This window comes from Chinchilla lanigera, unplaced genomic scaffold, assembly GCF_000276665.1.
Source record: "Chinchilla lanigera isolate Chin_1 unplaced genomic scaffold, ChiLan1.0 scaffold00005, whole genome shotgun sequence".
Taxonomy (NCBI): Eukaryota; Metazoa; Chordata; class Mammalia; order Rodentia; family Chinchillidae; genus Chinchilla; species Chinchilla lanigera.
The window spans coordinates 38,380,738-38,401,879 of record NW_004955406.1 but is presented as its reverse complement, the minus strand read 5'-3'; the positions used below and the strand labels follow the sequence as shown (position 1 = coordinate 38,401,879).

General features: G+C 41.9%; 2 protein-coding genes across 4 annotated transcripts in view; one reads left to right on the top strand and one right to left on the bottom strand.

The window, feature by feature from the left end:
• The first annotated feature begins 933 nt into the window (after positions 1-933).
• Positions 934-10,056, top strand: Ube2t (ubiquitin-conjugating enzyme E2T). 3 transcript variants are annotated; one of them, XM_005375210.1, is made up of 7 exons: positions 934-1,016; positions 6,120-6,290; positions 7,008-7,077; positions 8,414-8,519; positions 8,609-8,707; positions 8,855-8,938; positions 9,691-10,056. In XM_005375210.1, the coding sequence occupies exons 2-7, from the start codon at positions 6,182-6,184 to the stop codon at positions 9,814-9,816; spliced, it is 594 nt and encodes a 197-aa protein (XP_005375267.1). In that variant the 5' UTR covers positions 934-1,016; positions 6,120-6,181; the 3' UTR covers positions 9,817-10,056. The 3 variants fall into 3 exon arrangements, with proteins under 3 accessions (XP_005375267.1, XP_005375268.1, XP_005375269.1); XM_005375211.2 differs by lacking the exon at positions 934-1,016 and adding an exon at positions 1,044-1,160; XM_005375212.2 differs by lacking the exon at positions 934-1,016 and adding an exon at positions 1,441-1,537.
• Positions 10,057-20,202: 10,146 nt separating this feature from the next.
• The window catches only part of Lgr6 (leucine-rich repeat containing G protein-coupled receptor 6), a gene marked incomplete in the record, with an annotated part of 106,680 nt that continues 105,740 nt past the window's right edge, over positions 20,203-21,142 (bottom strand). The window contains 1 exon segment of the mRNA XM_013522356.1: positions 20,203-21,142. Coding sequence (XP_013377810.1) covers positions 20,313-21,142 — 830 coding nt within the window.

Here is a 21,142-nt window from a genome sequence, read left to right as displayed (position 1 = left end):
AAAAAAAAAAAAAAAAAAAAAAAAAAAAAGCATAAAAAAAGAAATAAAACAAGACACCGAGGGGATGAAATACCAGAAAATATCAGCAGTAAAATAAGAAGGAATAGCTCAGCATGGTGGTGCATACTTGTAATCCCAGCACTCCGGAGGCTAAGTTCAAGTCTGCACTACATAGCAAGACCTTGTCTCAAAAAAAAAGTAAGAAGCAGCTCAAAATTATGATAGAAAACACTTCTCTGCAATGAGTAAGTGCTAATAACAAATGTAAAATCCCAATAGCTAACTGGAAATTAGTAACAGGACTTTGTATGTTTCCTAATTTCATAATAATTATCATAATAACTCATCAGCTATTTTAGTTGGTTCAGTCCTACATTTAACGTGAGGAACCTCAGGGTAGAATTAAACATTTTTTTTAGATAGGGTCTCACTATGTAGTTCAGGCTGGCCTTGAACTCACTGTGTAGCCCAGGTTGGCCTGGAATTCACGATCCTCCTGCCTCAGCTTCCAAGTGCTGGGATTACAGGCATGGGCCATCACCCCCGGCCTTCATCCATTGGTTTTAGATGTGTTTTTCTAAAGTAGTGAAGTCTTTCATGTGGAAACTATTTTAAGTAAAAGAAGACAGCTATCAACTATCCGGCCGCAGATTATTCCACTGTTCCTGTTCCTCCTTCCGCTCTGACAAACAGGGCTGCCTTAATAACTGAGGTCGAACAGGTCGCTCAGCCCAAGACCGCCCAGGTCAAGCCCGGCGTTGTGTCTGAGGCAGTGCCTGCGGAAACCTCTGCATGGAGAAGCCCGGAGCAGGGATTTGAGTGGCGGCGCCCAGAGCGCGCGCGCTCCAAATTGAGCGGAAGAAGGCTCAGAGGACTGGCCAATAGCTGGGTGCGCTCCTCTCCAGGGGATTTCAGCGGACCAATCACAATCCTTGCGAGGCAGGAGGCGGAGCCACGCCAACCGTCCCGGCTCACGCCTGTTCCTACAGTCCCTGTTGTGTGGTGAGGTCGCGCAGGTAAGATTTTTTTTTTTTTTCCCTGATTCCCACCTGAGAAAACGGCCTCCGGAGGAGGTCGCAGTGAGTGTTGGGGGAAGACGTCCAGTTTCTGCCTCATATGGGCGTTTTCCTCTCCTCTGAGAGGAGTCCGAAAACCTGCTGGTAAGCGGCGGCTTGCACCGCGTCTTCCTAATGAATTTGTGGAAGCTCTCTCCAGCCGAGCAGAGGGTCGGGGGATCCGCTGAATGGAAAAGACGCGCCTTTACTCGTTGGGGGTATGCCCAGGTTGTTATTTCACCTCAGCTCACGTCTTGGTCACTATTAATTTAGTACACTTACTACTGGTTTGGATACAAAGTGGGTTTTCGTTGTTTTCGAGACTGGGTCTCGCTAAGTTGCCCCACCTGAGTTTGCAGTCGTCCTGCCTCAGCCTTCCAGAGTGCCGGGATTACAGGCGTGTCCCCCCCCTCCCCCCGTGCCCGGCTACAAAATACTTTGTAAAAACTTGGAACCTGCCATCAACAATCCTTCCTAATGAGGTGAGTTACAAAACAGGATGCAAATTGACGTGGAAACATAGAGGGTGATATTTGAAAGGTATAGGGTTGGGATGCTTTACCGCGGAGGGGGAAGAAGTTGTAATCGGATGTGTGCATATCTGTAGGTGTGAAAAAGAATGAAACTTTTATGGGCATATAGGTCAGGATAGCTGAAACATGTTTGTGGGGAGTAGTTACTGGATATAAGGCTGTAAACGTGGGTTGGAGCTAGATCGAAAAGAACCTTTATGCCCAGAAAATCAGCAGTAATTGATGGATTTTTGAGTCAGCCAGTGGCAGGTACCAGTTTCAGTTAACATAGTGAGACTGGAGTCGGGTTGCTTCTTCAAGAGAAATTGTCTTGTTCTTGGTCTGCTCTAATTCCATTACCATCCATTTCCACTGTTCTCATTCTGTATAAGGTGCAGTTTATGCGCATAGGCAGTTTTAATTGGTTGTCAGCATCTGCCTATGGAGAAAGTTGTAAGGATCTGTACATTAGAGGTAAGGTTAATTATCAAGTAACTTACTCCAAGATGATGGTCTTAAAGGGGGCTGGGTGTGTAGCTCCGTGATAGAACGTGTACTTAATATATCGGAGACCCTGGCTTCCATGCCCAGCGCCATAAAAGGGTAGCTAAGGATTTGGAAATCCATTGTTTAAAAAGGATCACAAGTTGGAGACCAGCCTGCCCAGCTTAGCAAAACCCTGTCTAAAAATAAAAAAGAGCCGGGTATGGAGGTCAGCACTCCCTGGGTTCAATCCACTGGGAAAAAAAAGACAACCCAAGACTAAAATTAATCTTCACAGCAGGATTCAGATGCTTAGTGTTGCTCTAATTGCAAGATTTGAAGTCATTCATATTGTTGCTAAATTAAAACCTACCATTTTTACTAAAGTGTTTTTCTTTAAAAAAAAAGTACAATTATTCATGAGTAGTTGTTGTACTGATGAGAATACTCGTATCACTTTTTTCTATATCTGTAGAAAGTATATGTGGTCTTACTTTCAGATTCAAGCATTTGAGAAATTCAGTGTTTCAATATTTAGTATATCCTAAGCTCCTTTTTTTTCTTCTGTAAAATTCTCCTTTTCTTAAACTATTCACTTGCTGCACATTTCCATCTATGTAGCGTTGATTAGCTTTTTACTCAGGGTAAATTTTTAGTGTGTTTATTGAGATATAATTGGCATACAATATGCTACATAAATGTAGGGTGTATAATATGATAGATTTTTAACTTAAAAACACGTTTGTGAAAATATTGCCACAATTGAGATAGTGAACAAGTCTGTTACTTTCATAAGTTTTGTGACTTGTTGAGCACCTTGAATCAGCAAGTTTAGAGTTTTCATCAGCTTTGTGACCTTAAGTATTCTTTTTTAATAGTATATGTTTGTAATACATACAACTTACATTTGTTTGAATTGATATATATATATATATTTATATATGATCATTTTCAGTCCCCTTCCCCATCTCCAAATTATTATTTAATATCAACCCCAGTCCTTTTTTGGGGGACTGCAGTTACATGTGAATTAGGCTGTTTGATGTCCTATAGCACACTGCTACTCTGTTTCTTCTCCCCTTTTTTAAGTACTGGGGATTGAACTCAGTGCCTAGCACCTTCACACTGAGCTACACTTCCCTAGCTCTTTTTATATTTTGAGGCAGGGTCCTGGTGAGTCTCTAAATTGCCCAATCTGGGCTCAAACTTTTCATCTTCCTGTCTTGGCCTCCCAGAATGCTGGTCCTACAGGTGTGTACCTTCACACCCAGCTTCTTTTCAATTTCTGACAGTTATTTTTCTCTGTTTCATTTTAAATTGTATATGTTGGCTTAAGGTTGTATATTTTTAATCTCATACATGATATTTTTCATGTCTAGAAGTTTAATTTGGTCATTGTTTGTTTTGAGATGGGGTCTTTCTGTGTTGTCCAAGCTGGCCTGGAACTCATGATCCTCCTACGTAAACTTCCAAGTAGCTGGGATTACAAATGTGTACCGCACACCCAGGTTTAATTTAGGGCCCTGTTTTCTGTATTTCCCCTTAGCACACTCATTTTCTATTTCTTGAACATATAGAATATGTTTATATATTTATGGAATATATTTATATGTTTATATAATTTCTTCAGACTGTTTTTCAGACTTGGTATGTGTGTGTTATGTTGTCCAGGCTGACTGTGAGCTCTTGGGCTTAAATGTTCCTCCTACTACCTTAGCCTCCTTAGTATATAGCTTTGACTACAAGTACTCACCATCAGACCCCCACTGAGACTTTCTTTTTTTCCTTTGGTGTTTTGTTTTGTTTGTTTGTTTTGTTTTGAGACAGGGTCTCACTATGTAGTCTGGACTGGCCTTGAACTCACTTTGTAGCCCAGGATAGCCTCGAACTTGCAGTGTCCTCCTGCCTCAGCCTCCTGAGTGCTGGGATTATAGGCGTGTGCCACCATGCCTGGCTTTTCTTTTGTTTTTAAAATTTTAGTTAATATGTATTTAATTATATGTATATACTTGATGTATATTTTATTGTAAAAAGAAATTCTAGTAGATCACAAAGCTGATTTTACATATACTCATCGGTTGCAGAAAAACAGAGTACATTCCTATATGAATACAATCTGTGTACCCTCTACTTGATCATAAGAAAACCAAAATTTTAGAAGTTAAAGCTATAGAGTTTTCTGAAGTGTAAAACACTTTCTACATATCAAGATTTGGGAAATGGAAATATATATACATATGTATGTATATATACATATTGTTGAGATAGTTAAACTACTAGTTTCTCTTAGTTCACTGAAAAGAAAGGTTTGTGCTAATTTTGTTTGGATAATATTTCATGCCTATATCTTGTACTCTGAAAACCACTCTGAAGATAACATTATGCAATGTATTAATCATTGTTACTTGCCTATTATCTTGTTTTAAAATTAGAATTATAGGGCAATTTTACTCTTAAGTGCAGTATTGGAAGCTTTCCCTTTAGGTTAGAAATCAGACAAGAATACTAGCTGTCTAATCTTCTACTCCTTATACTAGAAGATATCACCAGGCAAGAAGACAGGAAGAGGATTAGAAAGGGAGAAATAAAGTGATATGTAGATGATATGATTGGCTATTTAGAATTAATATCCCACTTCCCATCCCTAAATAGATTCAACATTAACATTATGAAGTTTTAGTTAAAAATCAATTCTATTGTCACTGGGCATGGGCATGCTATAAGAAGGCTGAGGTAGGAGGATTGCAAATTTGAGGCCAGCCTGGGAACTTAGTGAGACTGTCTGAAAAGTAAAAATTTAATGGTATCTACATGTAGCACTAACTAATACGTAGAAATTTGAGTTTTAAAAACCGAGTAGGGGCTGGGGATATAGCTCAGTGGCATAGCCCTGCCTGGCAAGCGTGAGGTCGTGAGTTCAATTCCTCGTACAAAAAAAAAGTTGGTGGTGGAGTACTAGGGATTGAACTCAAGACCTTGGCACTGAGTTACATTCCCGCCCTCCCTCCCACCCCTTTTTTTAAATTGCCCAGGCTGGGCTTGAATTTACAGTTCTCCTGCCTCAGTCTCCCAGAGTGCTAGGATTACAGGAGTGTACCACCCCATCTGGCTTAAAAATATAAAGTATTTATGAGTAAATCTTACGAACATCAAGTAAAGCTTTATACAGAAAATTATAAAATCTTTGAAAAGCATAAAAAAGAAAAAAGATGTGTCATGTTCATACATCTAAGGACTCAATATTATAAAGACATGATTTCCCCCCGAATTGATCCATGGGAGGGGGGTGTACATGTATGTATGTATGTGTGAGCCTTTCTGAATTGTTTCTAAAGCCTAAGAGTTACTAAACATTCCTAAGAAATAAGAACAAGGTTGATAAGCTGTAGTCAAACATCTGTTATACACCTTAAATGCCATATATACAATTTTTGTTAGTTATACCTTAGTAAAGCTGGAAACCATTTAAATAATAATGAAAAATAACCAGTAGCAATTGAAACAGTAGGGTATTAAATGAAAGATAATCCAGCTGACCAATGGCACAAATTCAACAGTCCCAAAACAAAATGCTTATGTACATGGATTCTTAATTTATGGTAATGTCAGAGAAAGGATGGACTTTTTCAATAAACAGTACTGGGGAAGTTAGTGATTCGTTTTGGAAAACATTTTAAATTAGATGTTCACCTCCCTCACTGTACACAAAAATCAATTTCTACTGGATTAAAGATTTAAGTACAAAAAGCAAAATTATTTTTTAGAAAACACTGTGAAGAAAACTGTCTTTAAATTTGGAGCACAGAAAAAAATTAAAGTTAATATTAAGAGTGTCTTCATCAAATGCCACCATGAATAAAAGTGCAAAGATAAGCCACAAACAGAGATATATGTGATACCCCTCGGGTAGCTGGTAGAGGGAGAACTACAGTGAGAAGGGTATTGAGTAGCTATGTGTGTAGGTTTTATTTTAGATGAGAGAGGCTTTGTCCTTCACTACATCAAAGCTGTGTGCCGAAAATTCCTCAGTCATTGTTGCTATTTCATGTTTCCCTCTTTTCTCTCCTAGTGCATCTCAAACAGCCCTTGGTGTGGAGTGATAAACTGTGTGTTCCCCTTTACTTGGTGATCATGCAGAGAGCTTCACGTCTGAAGAGAGAGCTGCAAATGTTAGCCACAGAGCCACCTCCAGGCATCACATGCTGGCAAGAAAAGGACCAGATGGATGACCTGAGAGCTCGTAAGTGTCACGTCGTGACTAGATGAGTCATGACCCTGTTGAAGATTGTGCTGAAATTCAAACATTTGTATATTCTTCTAAAGTAGGGAACAGATGTAAGGTCAAAGTGCTCTACCATCTTTCTTCCCTAATTTGTTTGCATAAATAAAAGGTTTACTTGACATTTCCTGCTATTTTGACTTTTTATTTTACTTTACTGACTTATAATCAAGATTGGGCGTCAGCTCAGCACTACTATTTATACCAGATGACCATCTGAAATAGCTATGAAGTCAGGTGGAAGCATAACTGATTAGACTGCCACAGTCCAAACAAATCTATATTTTGGTCTTTGCAAGTTCTGTTTTATTTGACTTTTTAAAAATAATTATTTATTTATTTAGTTAGTTAGCTTTTTTTTGAGACTGGGTCTTACTGTGTAGCTCAGGCTGGCCTTGAACTCATGATCCTCTTGCTTCAGTCTCCCAAGTGCTAGAATTCTAGGCATGTGCCACTACACTCAGCACAACTCCTATTTTAGATCTTTTGTTTGTCCTTTGACACCATTAACCTTTAGGATATATCAGCATCATAGTATATAGCATAAAGACTTATTAAACCCCTGAGAAGAATTATTGTTGTAGACCTAGTTTCTCTCTTAGAAGCATAGAACTTACTAATTCAGATCATCTGATTCCCTTTTAACTTTTTCTTTCTTTCATTTTTTTTTCTTTTAAGAAATATTAGGTGGAGCCAACACACCTTATGAGAAAGGTGTTTTCAAACTGGAAGTCATTGTTCCTGAGAGGTTAGTATGAGTTAGATGCTTGACCTACATGGAAAAGCCTAGTCATCGGAAGACAGCACTATGTGGTACATGAGGCTTAAATGTAGGGGCTAAAGGATCTGGATATTAATCCTGTTTCTTATCATGATTTAATTTGGCAAGTTATTTTCTCTCCGGAGTTCAGTTTCCTTCTTTAAAATGATGGGGTACTTCAGGACTCAGCTTTCTCCTCTGCCCTTAAATTGTGGCAACATATATATGACAATTCTCCATTTTAGCCTTCTTTTGGAGACAGGATCTTGTTGTGTTGCCCATGCTGGCTGGCCTCAAAGTTACAATCCTGTCTCAGTCTCTAAGTACTAAGATTACAGACATACACCACCATCTCTAAAGTGGTAAGATTACAGGCATACACCACCATTTTCAGCCACTTTAAAATATACTTTTCACATTGTTGTGTGACCATCACTTCATCTATCTTAAAACTTTTTCATCTTCCCAAACTATAACTTCTTAACCAATAAATAATAACTCCCCATTCTTCGCTACCCCTATGCCCTGGCAACCACCATTCTATTTTCCATTTAATGTTAAGGCCCCTCCAAGTATCCTTTAAGGCTTTAATCATTAAGTTGTAATTTTGTGCAGAAAGGGCAAGGGATGAAATGAATATCTAACTGTTGAAATGTAACTATTTACTAAGTCAGATCCCGGCCAGACTTGTTAAAGAGAGATTAGCTTAATAGTCATGTCTTATGTCAGTCTAAAAATGGACTTAGAACTTCCCAGAGTTTGTGTCTAAGAAACATAATAACTAAATATGATGCATAAATCTTAATTGGATCGTGTTTTGAGAAATCCAGCTATAAAAAATTGGGGGATAGGGCTGGGGATATAGCTCAGTGGCACAAACGCCTGCCTGGCAAGCACAAAGTCCTGAGTTCAATCCTTGGTACTGCCAAAAAAAAAAAAAAAAGAAAGAAAGAAAGAAAAATTGGGGGATAATTAAAGAAATCAAAATATTAAATTACATTGGAAAATTACCTTTAAAATTTTTCAATGATATAATAGTGTTACAATTATATAGGAGAATGTCCTTATTCTAATACGATAAATGCTGATTTTAGAAAGTGAAGTAGCTTGAATCCAGTCAATAGATATGGGTGTTTTCATGCTATATTTGAACTTTTCTGATCATTTGTAAATTTTTATAGTAAAAATTTGAGGAGAAAGAACATTTGCCTCCCAAATGCTACTTTCCTAAATGTTTTCTAACACATAAATATATTAATGACCAGGAAACTATGTACTAAGAAACAATATTAATAATATGTCTTGTTGTTCTGTACATCCAAAGGTACCCATTTGAACCTCCACAGATCCGATTTCTGACTCCAATCTATCATCCAAACATTGATTCTGCTGGAAGGATTTGTCTAGATGTTCTTAAATTGCCACCAAAAGTGAGTGGTAGATAAAGGGTTGATTCTGGCATTGTTTTCTTCATCTACACAATTTGAATTACAGTCTCACATTCTTATTCTGTGTGTAGGGTGCCTGGAGACCAGCCCTCAACATTGCAACTGTGTTGACCTCCATTCAGCTGCTCATGGCAGAACCCAACCCTGATGACCCACTAATGGCTGACATTGTAAGTGGCGTCCTTTCCACTGCAGCACACAGGCCATTTTCTCTGTGTCTCTAACGCTATGTGCATGAGGATAGTGGTATCAGTGGCACTTAGCACTGGACGTCATTTTTTTTCCCCCACTAACTCTTTCCTTTGATTTCATCTCAGTCCTCAGAATTTAAGTATAATAAGCCAATCTTCCTCAAGAATGCCAGGCAATGGACAGAGAAGCATGCAAGACAAAAACAGAGGGTATGATATATGCTACTATTATCAGTGCATTGTTTAGTGTGTCTACAGTATATATGTATAAATAATGCTTATTAGATTTGCTAGATTTTACTGTATCCTTGAATGGTGAGTATGATCTTTTTCTCCTATTGCAGCTGTCTGATAATTAATTCAGCAAAATAGCCTAGTAGTTCAGCCACAGTAAATTTTTCCTAACAGTTGTCATCTATTGACAACACTAGAGGGCAGACAACATCTAACATAATATTTTTCGTATTCTTAGGGGTAGCAGGAATAGAGGAAAGATGAGTGAGATTCTTTTTTCCTACATTGTCTTATTTAACAGTGAGAAAGAGTTATATTTACAGAGACTTGTTGCAGAAATAGGAAGGGATTATTGGTAGAAGGGGAAAATTTATATTTCTTATGAACCATTCATGAAGAAGTGAAAAAGAAAACTTCCCCGACTTAAGCTGATAAAATTTCCTTCTTTAACAAAATACAAACTTCAAGAACATGGAAATTAGTCCTACTGGTTCTTGCTAAGTTATAGCATTCTTCAGAATGAGTTAAGTAGCAGTTATGTGTTACTTGTAAAAAGAAGTAATTAAAAGACAAAATTGAGGAAGTTGCTTTTGGAGGAAATATATATGCAGTGCAATATATAAATCTTGTAACAAAAGAAGTATCTGGAAATAAAATTATAGAGCTTCATCTTTCTGTAGTGGCATTTGTGTCAACTTTGTTGTATTTTACCCTGTCTTTTCTTTTAGGCCGATGAGGAAGAAGTGCTTGATAATTTACCAGAGGCCAGTAACTCTGAAACAGACAGCTCAACACAAAAAAGGAAGGCTAGGCAGCTAGGAGGCATAGAAAAGAAGTTTTGCCCTGATGTTTAAGGAGCTTGTCCTGATCCATCTTAGTTAATACATTCTTTATAAAGTGGTCTGATTTGCTTACCTTTCTTGAATGTTTTTCTTTGTTTTCAGTAACGTTATAATTTTTGTATCCTATAAAAGACTGTATATTTATGTACTCTGCTCTACAGTGATTCTGAGTGTAGTTTGTTTTATTTACCTTGTACATATGTATTTTGAAACCTTTTAAACCTGAAGAATAAATAATCATTTAATATTGAGTATGAGTATGTGTTTATCCTAAATGTGTATCTGGGAGTGAACTGGCCAGAGTGCTGTATACTCAGGATGTTAAAATATTTGGAATTGTCCTTTATTTTGCCAACTTACCATCATCACTAGGGACGCTTAATGTTTGATGTAGATGTGAAATAGCTATTAGAAATAATTCAGTTACCCCTAGGCTTTCAGGAAGTCCAGCTTTTTAGAAGCCTTAAAATACTCTTAAGGCAATGTACTCTTTCTGTAGTATTTAGTTTTTTTGCAGCTTTCACTTTTTGTGATTTTTTTTTTTCCTATCTTTTTGAGACAGGGTGTCACTATGCAGTTCAGGCTGGCCTTGAGCTCACAATAATCCTCCTGCCTCAGCCTCCCAAGTGCTGGGGTTATAGGCGTGTGCCACCACACCCAGTGACTTTTTGTGATTTACATAGCTGGTCAAAATTACTGTGGTGTAATTTTGATTTGCAGCAGATACTTAATATACATCTACTATGTGCCAAGTATCACTATTTGACAGTATAATGGTGAGAAAATCAGACATGGAATTAATCAAATAATCTACAAATTTAAGTAGAGATTGTTATGATCTCTTTTACTCCCTAGCATCATTTCAAAGCAAATAGTACTCTAAACAGTTGGGTGCCAAACTTGAATCCCTTACTCATGAGTGTATAGTACATTTGTCTCTGTGTGTATGTGTAGTGCTAGGAGTTCTAACCCAGGGCCTTAGGCATGCTAGGTAAGTATTATATTACTGAGCTACACCCCAATGCTATTATTCTACTTAAATGACAGATAATACAGATTTTAAGGGAAATGAATTGAAAAAGAAAGAGGTTATCCATGCTAAATGAAAGACTTTTTGAGGAAAATAGGTATTAAGACTGTCCAGGTAGAGAAATAAAGAATATTATGTCTCTGTCCATAACCCAGTATAGCAGTGATGATTTTATACCTAGGCTAGATACCGTGCACATAAAATCCAGCTCTGAGTAGGCAATTTCTATTCATTTGCCTGTGTAGTATACCTTGTGCCCTTCACCCAGCCGTAGTCAGCTATGTAACATGTATGGTATTGAACTCAAGCAAAGAAGATTAGAAATGTGAATTTCTATAATTCAGTGATAGATGATGCCATAAACTAACAGTATAGTTTTCTGATCTCTGCAGAATTTCATTTTTTCAGTGCTGGGGTTTGAACCCAGGGCCTTGCACATATTAGGCAAGCACTTTACTACTGAGCTATATTTCCTAGCCCTTATATAATTTTTGAACTCACTTCTCAGTTACTGTTCTCTTTAAAGGTCCAGGAATTAATTTTATTCCAGCTTGTCTTCTGTACTTGTTACATCAGATTTGGGGTTTCTAGATACCATTAATACATCAGGGTGCTTTCAGTTTGAGAGAAATCCTACTCAGGCTGGCAATAATAAAAGAAATTCCTTTTCTTTCTATGTAGGGGTAGAGCAAATATCTGGATGGGTGGATTCAGAGGCTTAACAATATCATCAAGATCTTGCTCTCTTTCCATCTGTAATCCATACTAACAGCTTTCTCTTAGGCTGTTTGTTCCTCAAGTTTCTCTACCTCCTGGATGACTACCAGCAGCAGCTGCTCTTTCTTTGTGCGTGTGTGTAGGGAATGAGAGTAGAGATAGTCTTGCAATGTTGTCCAAACTGGCCTTGAACTCACTATGTAGCCCAGGCTGGTCTCAGACTCACAGCAATCCTCCTGCCTCAGCCTCCCGAATGCTGGGATTGCAGGTGTGCACCACCATACCTGGCTGTCTGGTTTCTTTAATGCCACTCTTGACTTTGACAGTCCAGGCTCTTTACAGCAACAAGAATAATCTTGATAGTGTAAGTCAAATTTGACTTCTCAGGAGACTCCAAGTGCCTTTTTGCAATTAAACCAGAAATCTAGTCTACTTTCCTGGCCCATAAACCCCTGCATGATCTGGCCCCTACTTGCTTTGTTCTCATCACATCCCTTTTCCCCCCTGAACACCACACTCCAGCCACACTGGCCCACTTTCAATCTTAAACATACCTAGTTTGTTCCTGCTTCAGGGCTTTCACATACTCTATTCCTCTGTCTCCTACACCCACCTACCCTCCCCCTTCATGACACTCTTAGCTCAAAGGTGGCTGCTTCAGCAGGTCCTTTTCCTCTCTAAAGGAGCCTTAGAACCTCAGGTACCAGCTGGCCCATTAATTTGATTAATTACCTGATGAATTACCCTGACTAATTTCTCTCAGAGCACTTGGGCTTATCTGAAAATGATGGTTTGTCTATTGTGTGACTCCAGGTACTGGGGATGTCTACAGAGGAGTTTTCTAATTATAAAAAATACCAGAGAAAGCTATTAGAAGTCATCTACCCATTTCCCTGCTTTAACAAGTACAGTGGATGTGGACTAGAGAATAAGTGACATGCCTGAGGATTAGAAAAGCCAGGTCCCCCTTCCCAGCCCAGGGAAGGAGGGGACAAGGCTAAAAGCATGGACTCAAGAAGACCTGACTCCGGGCCTCGTGGTGCTGCTTACCAGAGTGTACGACCTTGGTGCTCATTCTGTTTTCTGGTCACCTTTGTAAAACGGAGATGATGGTGGTGCTTCACTCACAAGACTCATGAGGATTGAATGAGATGACACGTGTCAAGCATCCGGTACAAGGCCTGGCATAGTGCTGACATTTGTTGAGTACTCATAGGGCCCTGGGGGATGCAGACAGTGATCCGACCACAGGTGGGCCCCAAGCAGCTGCTCTCTCTACCCACAGCCTACTTGCCAATCTGCCCTGTTCTGGGACAAGCAAACTGAGCAGAGTTTCTCAACTCTGAATCCCTAATTAAAGAGAAGAGATGACATCCATGACTGATCATATAAACAGTGTAGATTCCAAGTTCTCCTCTCCTACTGCCCCTAGTCCCCCTCTTCACCTCTCCCCACAAGCAATCTAAATAAGAACATATTTTACCACCCACCTTGTGGGCAGACTCTAAGCTGAGGCTGGGACCAGCTATTTATCCTTCGGCTGCTGCAGGAATTCTACACATACAAATAAAGCTCCTTTTCCAGCCAAGTGTGTATTTTTCCATCAGCATGTGCCACCACCCTCACCGCGCCCCCCCCCACCAGGTTGTCTTGTTTAGGTTGGGGAAGCCTGGGGGAGGGCAGGGTAGGGAGTGGGTATAGGGCTGTGGTTTCAGAACCTGCTCCCCAGGCTGGCTGGCTGCAGGGCAGCTTGCAGTTCTGGACTGTACAGGGATGCAGCGAAGCCTGGGATGATGGACACAGACATGCTATGCACAGGAACACATTCCACTTCTTCCTTGCTTCCTATCAAGTTGCCCCCACCTCCTGCCATGGCCCCCAGAGAGTGCCCATCCCTCTCCAAGTCAATTTATATCCGGGACAACAGGTTATCCAGTGTCTTATCCCTTCCTCCCTCCCATCCCTGCTGCAGGGTTTCCTCCTTGCATATGCTGCTTTCCCTTGTTTGTCTTTCCCCTTGATACCACGTCCCACTAGACTGCTTCCTTTCTTCTATTGTTTTCCTCCTCTACCCAGGGTCCCAAAACTCTTCTTCAGAAAGGGGATGCTTTGCCAGTTCCCTCAAACCTCATTGCCAGGTACCAAGCTAAGCTTTTTACTTGAAAACCCTTTCTAAGCCGGGGATGTAGCTCAATGGCACAGCACCTCCCTGGCAAGTGTGAGGTTCTGAATTTGATTCCCAGTACCTAAAATAACAAAAAACAAAAAGCAAAAAAACAACAAAACAACCTCTTTTCCATCACATTTAGAGTTTAGGGTGTATTAGTATTCCCATTTTACTGACGGTTAAACCAAGATAGAAAAAACCTAAGAACAATTGGCTGCAAATGGCAAGTCTGGGATTCAGACCCAGCCCTATCTTACTCCTGAGTCATATTTATCAATCGTACAGATTCTGTCCTATTATTTATACATCTGTCTCCTCAGTTCTCCCAGGGTAGCTGCAGGGTAACGAGCAAGTTCCCCCTTTGGCTTCCTCCTGCATAAAATGAGCCAGTGGCTTGGATGCTCTCAGCATTCTCCCAATTGCTGACGCTTGGCAGTTCCACAGTTCTAAAGCTACCTGCAGAATCCAAGCAGGCAGTGCCGTTTATTCCATTTCCCATCTTCCCTTTCCGTTCTCCCTTCCCTCAGCATTCTCTGGCCCTAGGTTGCCCCTGGCACCTCCCACCCAGTCCTACCATCCACACCTGGAGCCTGTGCTGACACTCTTGCCCATCAAAGTTCTAATCAGTAGCTGTCCGCTTCCACGCTCACAACTGGTAAGAGGGTGGGTTTACTCCTGCTCCTCCTGGGAAGGGGGTGATGTAGAGAAGGTCTTGTGAAAGAAGGCTTCTTCCCAGGCAAGGGACAGAAATCTAACTCTCATTTCTGCAAAGAAACATCATTGGTTCACACCCTTAGAAGTCTAAAAGGGGCTACTAGGTACAAATGCTCAAATAATGCCTTCAGGATTCATTTCTCCCCAACTGGCAAGATAGACACCAGCAGCCATACAACCTACTAGTCCAGCAACTCTGCTGAGTACTTTTTTTTATGGTACTGCAGATAAATAGATAAATCACATGGACTTCACACTTTACTACACCCTCTAATTCTTTCTCAGCTTTTTAATGTTGAGGCAGGATCTCACTAAGTTGCTCAATTGCCCAGGTTGGGCTCAAACTTGTGATCCTCGAGCCTTAGCTTCTCAGAGTACTGGATTTATAGGGTGAGTACTTCCTTCTTCTCAGCTCCACAAAAGTGCTCATTTAGGGTCTCATTAGGTGGACTTGGGATTTGAGCTTATCCTTGGACCAGTCCCTGTGGCCAGGTAATAAGAAAAACTGACAAGTCCTAGGTCATATTCCCACCTGTGGAACCCAGAGTGGAGTCAACCCTATCTGAACCATAAGCAATAGAGAGCAGTGTGTGTGTGTGTGTGTGCGCGCGCGCGTGTGTGTGTGGTTGCTTGCCTGCTTCAAGGAAAGTCAGGTGAATATTATTAGAAAAAATGAAGCAGTGCCTGGCAAGCTGAAGCAAAATAGTTATGCCTAACCTGGAGGAATAAGAAAATATAATGGTGGAATTTTGACCACTGTGATTGCCAAGGGAAGAGCTGTTATAAAGATGGTCAGAAAACTTGCAGGCGGTTTTCATGACACAGTCTAAGTATCTGTCCACATTGCCTTCATATAACAGGAACAACATGCCCAAAGCGCATGACAGAGACCTGGTGGACAAACTGTCAGAGAGACAGTTCTCAGAGATATAAATAGTTGAGTTCACACAAGAACTTATCTGTCGTTCTGTGCGGTTTGCATTTCCTTGTCAGACAGCCCCTTTCGATTGGGAAATAATTTTAGGAATATATTTAGTTTTATTAAGTCCTTAATTTTTTTTAACAGAAATTAACTGAACATTTTCTCTTTGTTAGGCCCTGTGGAAAGGATTGAGGATACAACAATGAGTGAGGCCCACCTAGCACCTGCCCTGTGGAAACTTCCTGCCAGGCCTACCAGCCATTTTGAAGGAAGAGCCCTGCCTGCAGCCCTTCCTCAGGTGGAAACCCTAAGCAGACACACTTTGTCCAGTGTGGCCCCACACAAACACACCCATTTCCACCTTCCAATTTAATTGGCTAGGATAGGTACCTGGCCTAAAAACAGTTAACCCATTATGTGGCCATTGCCCTTTGATTTTACCTAGTGCAGAAGGAGAAGTTGGCTAGTCAGTTTCCCCATCTCTCAAAACATGGCCCCAGGAAATACCAGAAGAAAACAAAGCAGTGAGCCCAGAAGTTGATGCTGAAAAGATGCAGACAGGCTTTGAGCAAGAACAGGTATCAGTGAGGAATATATATACAGAAGCTATAAATAGACTGTTGGTGAAAAAAAATGAAGTCAGCTAGATATGGTGGTGCACACCTGTAATCCCAGCATTGGAGAGGCTGAGGCAGGAAAATAGCCGTGAGTTTGAGGCCAGTCTGGGCTACATAGACCCTGTCTCAAAAAAAAAAAAAAAAAAAAGAAGGGAAGATATAATTAATTACTTGGACTTATTCAGCAGTCCTGGGAATTTATCTTATGTCCATATATGTGTGACATGACACACATACATGACAGCTTGTTGTAGTACTGTTTGTCAGAACAAAATATGAAGCAAGCCAAATTCCCATGTATATATATGATAGATCTATATAAAGTGATACATGCTGCTATAAAAATGAGAGCCCTTTCTTTACTGATGTGGAAAGGTCTTTGAACTTAATTAGTAAGTAAGAAAAACAGAAGCAGAATTATGGTATGTTAACTTTGGGTAAAAAAGGAAAAATAAGCACATATATGTTTCCTGCTTGTATATGCATGTTTTAAAACTGGTTTCTTGGTTTGTTTGTTTGAGACAGGATCTTACTATATAGCTCTGGTTTTCCTCAAACTTATGATCCTTCTGCCTCAGCTGCCCAAGTTCTGGGTTTACAGATGGGTGCCACCATGCCTGGATAAAAAACCAAACTAAAACAAAACAAAACAAACAAAAAACCACTCTGGAAGGATATGTAAAAAGCCAGTAACAGTTAATAACAGTGATAACAAGTGAAGACTTGGAAAGTGAGCAAATAAAGACAGAGATGGAGAGAGACTGTTAAAACTTATGTTACTGGAACCATGTCATTGTATTATTTATTTAAAATTAATTTTAAACAAGAGAGTGGGGAGGGAGAAGTTGATTATGGCTGAGAGGCAGACATCACAACAAGCCTACGGAGGGCAGCTGAGCCTGCTCACGGTGGGTCCCAAGGTGACTGCCACTGGCTGGAACTCAGACCTGACTCAAATCCAGAAGAGCCCTTGGTTTCCACCCAAGACCCAGTGTCACTGCTCTTTCTAGCCTTGGTTTGCTTGGATTCTGCCTCTATTATTTCTTCACATGCATCCTTTTAAGAAACATGCATTTACTGGAGTTAGGCCCTGGGTCTCTTTCCCCAACCCAGTTTGACAAGAACAGACAAGCAAACAGCCTTCTCTGCAGTTGAGCCAGAAAGATGGAGAGGGTTGGAATGTTCTGTCTTCAAGAAGGGTGGAGGTGCTGGGGATATAGCTCGGGCGGCACAAGTGCCTGCCTGGCAAACACAAGGTCCTGAGTTCAATTCCTGGTACCAAAAGAAAAAAACAAAACAAAACAAAAAAAAAACCAAGAAGGGTGCAGGACAGGTGTTTACAAAGGCATTGTTTGGCCTCTTAGAAGGGTGTTAGGTTTATATATCAATTTTAAAAATAAAGTCACAATTTTTAAATAAAAGAACAAAGAGCCAGACGTGGTGGAGCATGCCTATAATCCCAGCATTCTGGAGGCTGAGACATGAGGATCACTGTGAGTTTAAGGCCAGCCTGGGCTACAAAGTGAGTTCAAAGTCAGGCTAAACTACATATGGAGACCCTGCCTAAAAAAAAAAAAAGGACAAAGAGAAGGGAAAGAGACTTCAAAGAAACATGGAAGGAATGGGAAGGAGAAAAAAGAAAAAGGCACCATTCTGGGGGTGGCATCTCATTCCTGTGATCACAAATGTTTGCTGAACTTGATCTCTTTCCCTTCCCTTGAGAAGGGGCCCCTGTTTGTCTTGCGGGTATCATCCCACTCTGAAGCAAGGTTTAGAGGAAAGGATTTCCAGGCAGACAGTGGGTGAGGAAGTTCAACCAAGAAGGATTCTTTGGGGTTCACAGTATCAGGAAATCCCAGCAATAGGCTTGGGTCTGTCTGACAAGGTATTCAGGGTCTGAGTAACAGAAAGCCCAACCTGCTTAGTGTTTTCTCTAGACCATTCTCTCTGACCCAGTGCCCAGCACACAAGTGACACCTCAGTATGGGTTCGTGAGATTGAATCTGATGCCTTCAATCTTCAATTCTGAGCCTTCTGAGCTGTGCCCCAGATGCCCCACAACTCAGAAGATGGGTTAAGGAAGAGCTTTGACCCTCTTCTTACTCCTCACCACTTCTGGTCACAGAGGCAGGCGGCAGAAAGGAGGTGAGGGACACATTCAGCAATACTTTATTATACAGAAGAGCCCAAATATTTACACCTTGACAATTCTTATATTTCACACAACTGGAGAGGGAGAGGGCATGGGTCTGGAACGCAGAAGGGACACAGGTGGGCAATGGGTGGGAGAACTTGCTAGATCAGAGCAGAGGTAGTTAGAGGGGACAGTGCCAGAGGGGACCAGGACTTTAGTTATCTCCCACCCTCCTTGTTTACTCAGGCCATCTGTTGTCACCACCTCTTTCTCCTCCTCCTTTATTCTTTAAGCCTTTATTCTTCCCAAAAATGGAAACTAGGAAGTGGGGAGAAGGCCCAGCTGTTAACTCTGTTAGTCCATAGTCTTCCCACATTAGCTCTGTATCCTTTGGGTTTTCCTTTTGGTGTAGACAGAGGTGCTTAGCAAACCATGGCCCACCATAAGAAATTCCCCCTCACAAGTCAGTCGCAGAGGATGCTGGTTGGTAACAGTGGCTAAGGCACAACACAAGGAGCCCAGAGCAGCACATAACAGGTTAGATACTGCCAACATTTCCATCGCCATCGCCCCCTTTGGTGGATTCTTTTCCATGGACACCGTTTTGGAAGATTTTGTCAGCCAGACAAAATGAATTTATGGGCATTGAGCAACTTGGTTTTTGATTTTGTGATTAATCAAAGACATGTACAGTTTTCATAATCTTCTGCTGATCACAAAGGAGTAACACACCGACGTTCTAGCAATTCAGTCAAAAACAAAAAACAACTGAACAATCTTATTTTGGGTAAATGTACAATATCAACTAGACTTTTTGAATAATGAAAATAGTGTATGGTAAATGCCTGCACTCCCTTCTATCTCTCTTGTGAACACAAAGTTCACTTCAGGAGGTGCCCACATCTTTAGAAGTAGATAGTGAGGTGACAGCAGTGCCATCCTAAAGCTCAAAGCCAAAAAGCATGGCCCACTTTTTCACAGAAGAAGCCACCTTTGGGGGATAGCTTCTAAAACTCTTACACCTCCAACAGCTGACCCCTCCACTCTACCTCCAGTCTGGCTCCCTAATTCCAGGGGGAACAGTGCTCGTGTTGGGAGGAGTGGTCTTCAGTAACTTCCTAGAATTCAAGACTCCCCAAAATCAGCAATTTTGTCAGCCCTAGGATATCTCAGAAAACTCCTTTTCCCTGATAAGAATTACCAATTCTTAACACCCAAAGTAACTACTTCCACCAAGGGCTTTTGATCAGCCCTGGGCAAATAGGGAGAAAAGAGGTCCTCAAACAATTGATAAATACCTGTGCCATCATTTAATGAGTGCCAACTGAAGTTGACCCCATGCTAGGGACCCTAAGGAATTATAAAGTCAGCACGCTGAGCTTCAGAGCCTGAAAGAGTCCAGGTAAATCAACTAATCAAGTAAGATTTAGAGATGTGTCAAGTTCCACGAATGGTCTCTTGCCTCATCCCTCCACCCCAGTCTAGGCAGCCTTGTTGACCTGTGTCTCCTAGGAGACCCCTAGCAGAAAGCAGTGCTAAATTTTTGGAGATAATAATAAGTATTCCATGAAGACCAAAACCTGTTGTCAAACAGTTTTGGGGAACCAACTGGATTGACCAAAGTTCAATAGATTTTACTGTTGCAGGAATTTCCAGGGCCTTTACTATGCTGCCATGCCCTGGAGATCTGGAAGAAAGAGTTATAATGTGTCATCTCTTCCAAAGTTTATTTTAAAGCAAGTATTTCTGCAGGACATATATCAAGACTAATGGAACACAGAACACTTTTTCTATCCCTTCTATGAGTTACAAGAGAGAGACTCAAATGCCTTTGGTGTTTCCCTTCCAGACCTTCAAGTTTTCCCTGTCCACTGTGCCCTGATTCTGATCCTATCCTGGTTCCTACTCCATTTCTATTTCAGTCACTTCCCTTAGGCAATGTTTCCGGTCTCTGGTCCACAGCTTTGGACATGACAGGGAAGAGGCCAGCAACGAAGATGAAATTAGGAAGGCTGCGGTAAAGTAGGCCAAGAAGCACTCAAGGTGACCACCATGGGAGAAAGGAGACCGGTGGGGCCAAGACCTGGGCCAGTCTGCTCTGGGTCACACGGTTGAATTTTGGTTGTATGTATTTATTTCATAAGCAGCCATCATTCACGGAGTGGGAAAAGAGGGAAGCGAAGTGACAGAGGAGTGGGGAGGGTCATTTATAAGTGTGAGGCAAAGACTGAGCCGGAGGGCTGGAAGACCCCACTCACTGAGGAGCCCCCTCCTGAGGCGCCCTCTGCTCGCAGCAGCAGTTCTCCATCCAGGGAGGGCTGTGGGAACCCCAAGTGGGTCCCCTCTGGCTCTGCAAAACGGTTTCCCTCCAGCCTGGGGGCCGCTGGCTGCGGATAGGAGATGAGGGTCACTGTGGGGAATCCATAGGTCTCCAGCCCAGGGGGCCGCCCAGCCTCAGAAGCTTCCAGAATGAGATCCACATCAGAGAAGGCCACCAGAGCCTGGGTGGAGTCGCAGGAGCTCTTTTCCAGCTCATTGGCAGCAGCATAGGTTAGGGGTCCCGCGGTTCCTGACCAGGGACAGAGCCTCCGAAGGTCATCCCGGAAGTGGGGGTTGAAGAGCTGGTAGAGCAAGGGGTTCAGGCAGGCAGGGAGAGGCAACACCACGAGCAGGACCGACTTGAGCGCCTCAGGGGTGACCGGGAAGAGGCTCAGCATGGAGGCAAAGCTAAGGAAGGCCACGGGGCAGTAGAGGAGCCCATCCGCGAAGATGAGCCAGGCCACGTGCCTCACCATGGCGCAGTCCCACACGGCCTCGAAGTCACCCCGCGGCAGGTCACAGTAGAGCTTGATGTAGGCACCAGCCACCACGAGGAAGCAGAGGGAGTTCACCATGACCAGGGCCACGGCGAGGCCCAGGGCGGCGGGCTGGCCGTCGGGCAGGGCGTAGGGCAGGCAGAGAGGGGAGGCGCCGTAGTCCCCGACCGAGGCGAGGGGCAGCGCGGCGGCGAGCGCAGCCAGCGCCAGGCACACCAGCG

Bases quoted from the DNA above. Each gene is read 5' to 3' on its own strand.
- Ube2t (XM_005375210.1), top strand. From the start codon at position 6,182: ATGCAGAGAGCTTCACGTCTGAAGAGAGAGCTGCAAATGTTAGCCACA. The intron at 8,520-8,608 runs GTGAGTGGTAGA...TTCTGTGTGTAG, and splicing joins TTCTTAAATTGCCACCAAAA to GGTGCCTGGAGACCAGCCCT. The intron at 8,708-8,854 runs GTAAGTGGCGTC...ATTTCATCTCAG, and splicing joins ACCCACTAATGGCTGACATT to TCCTCAGAATTTAAGTATAA.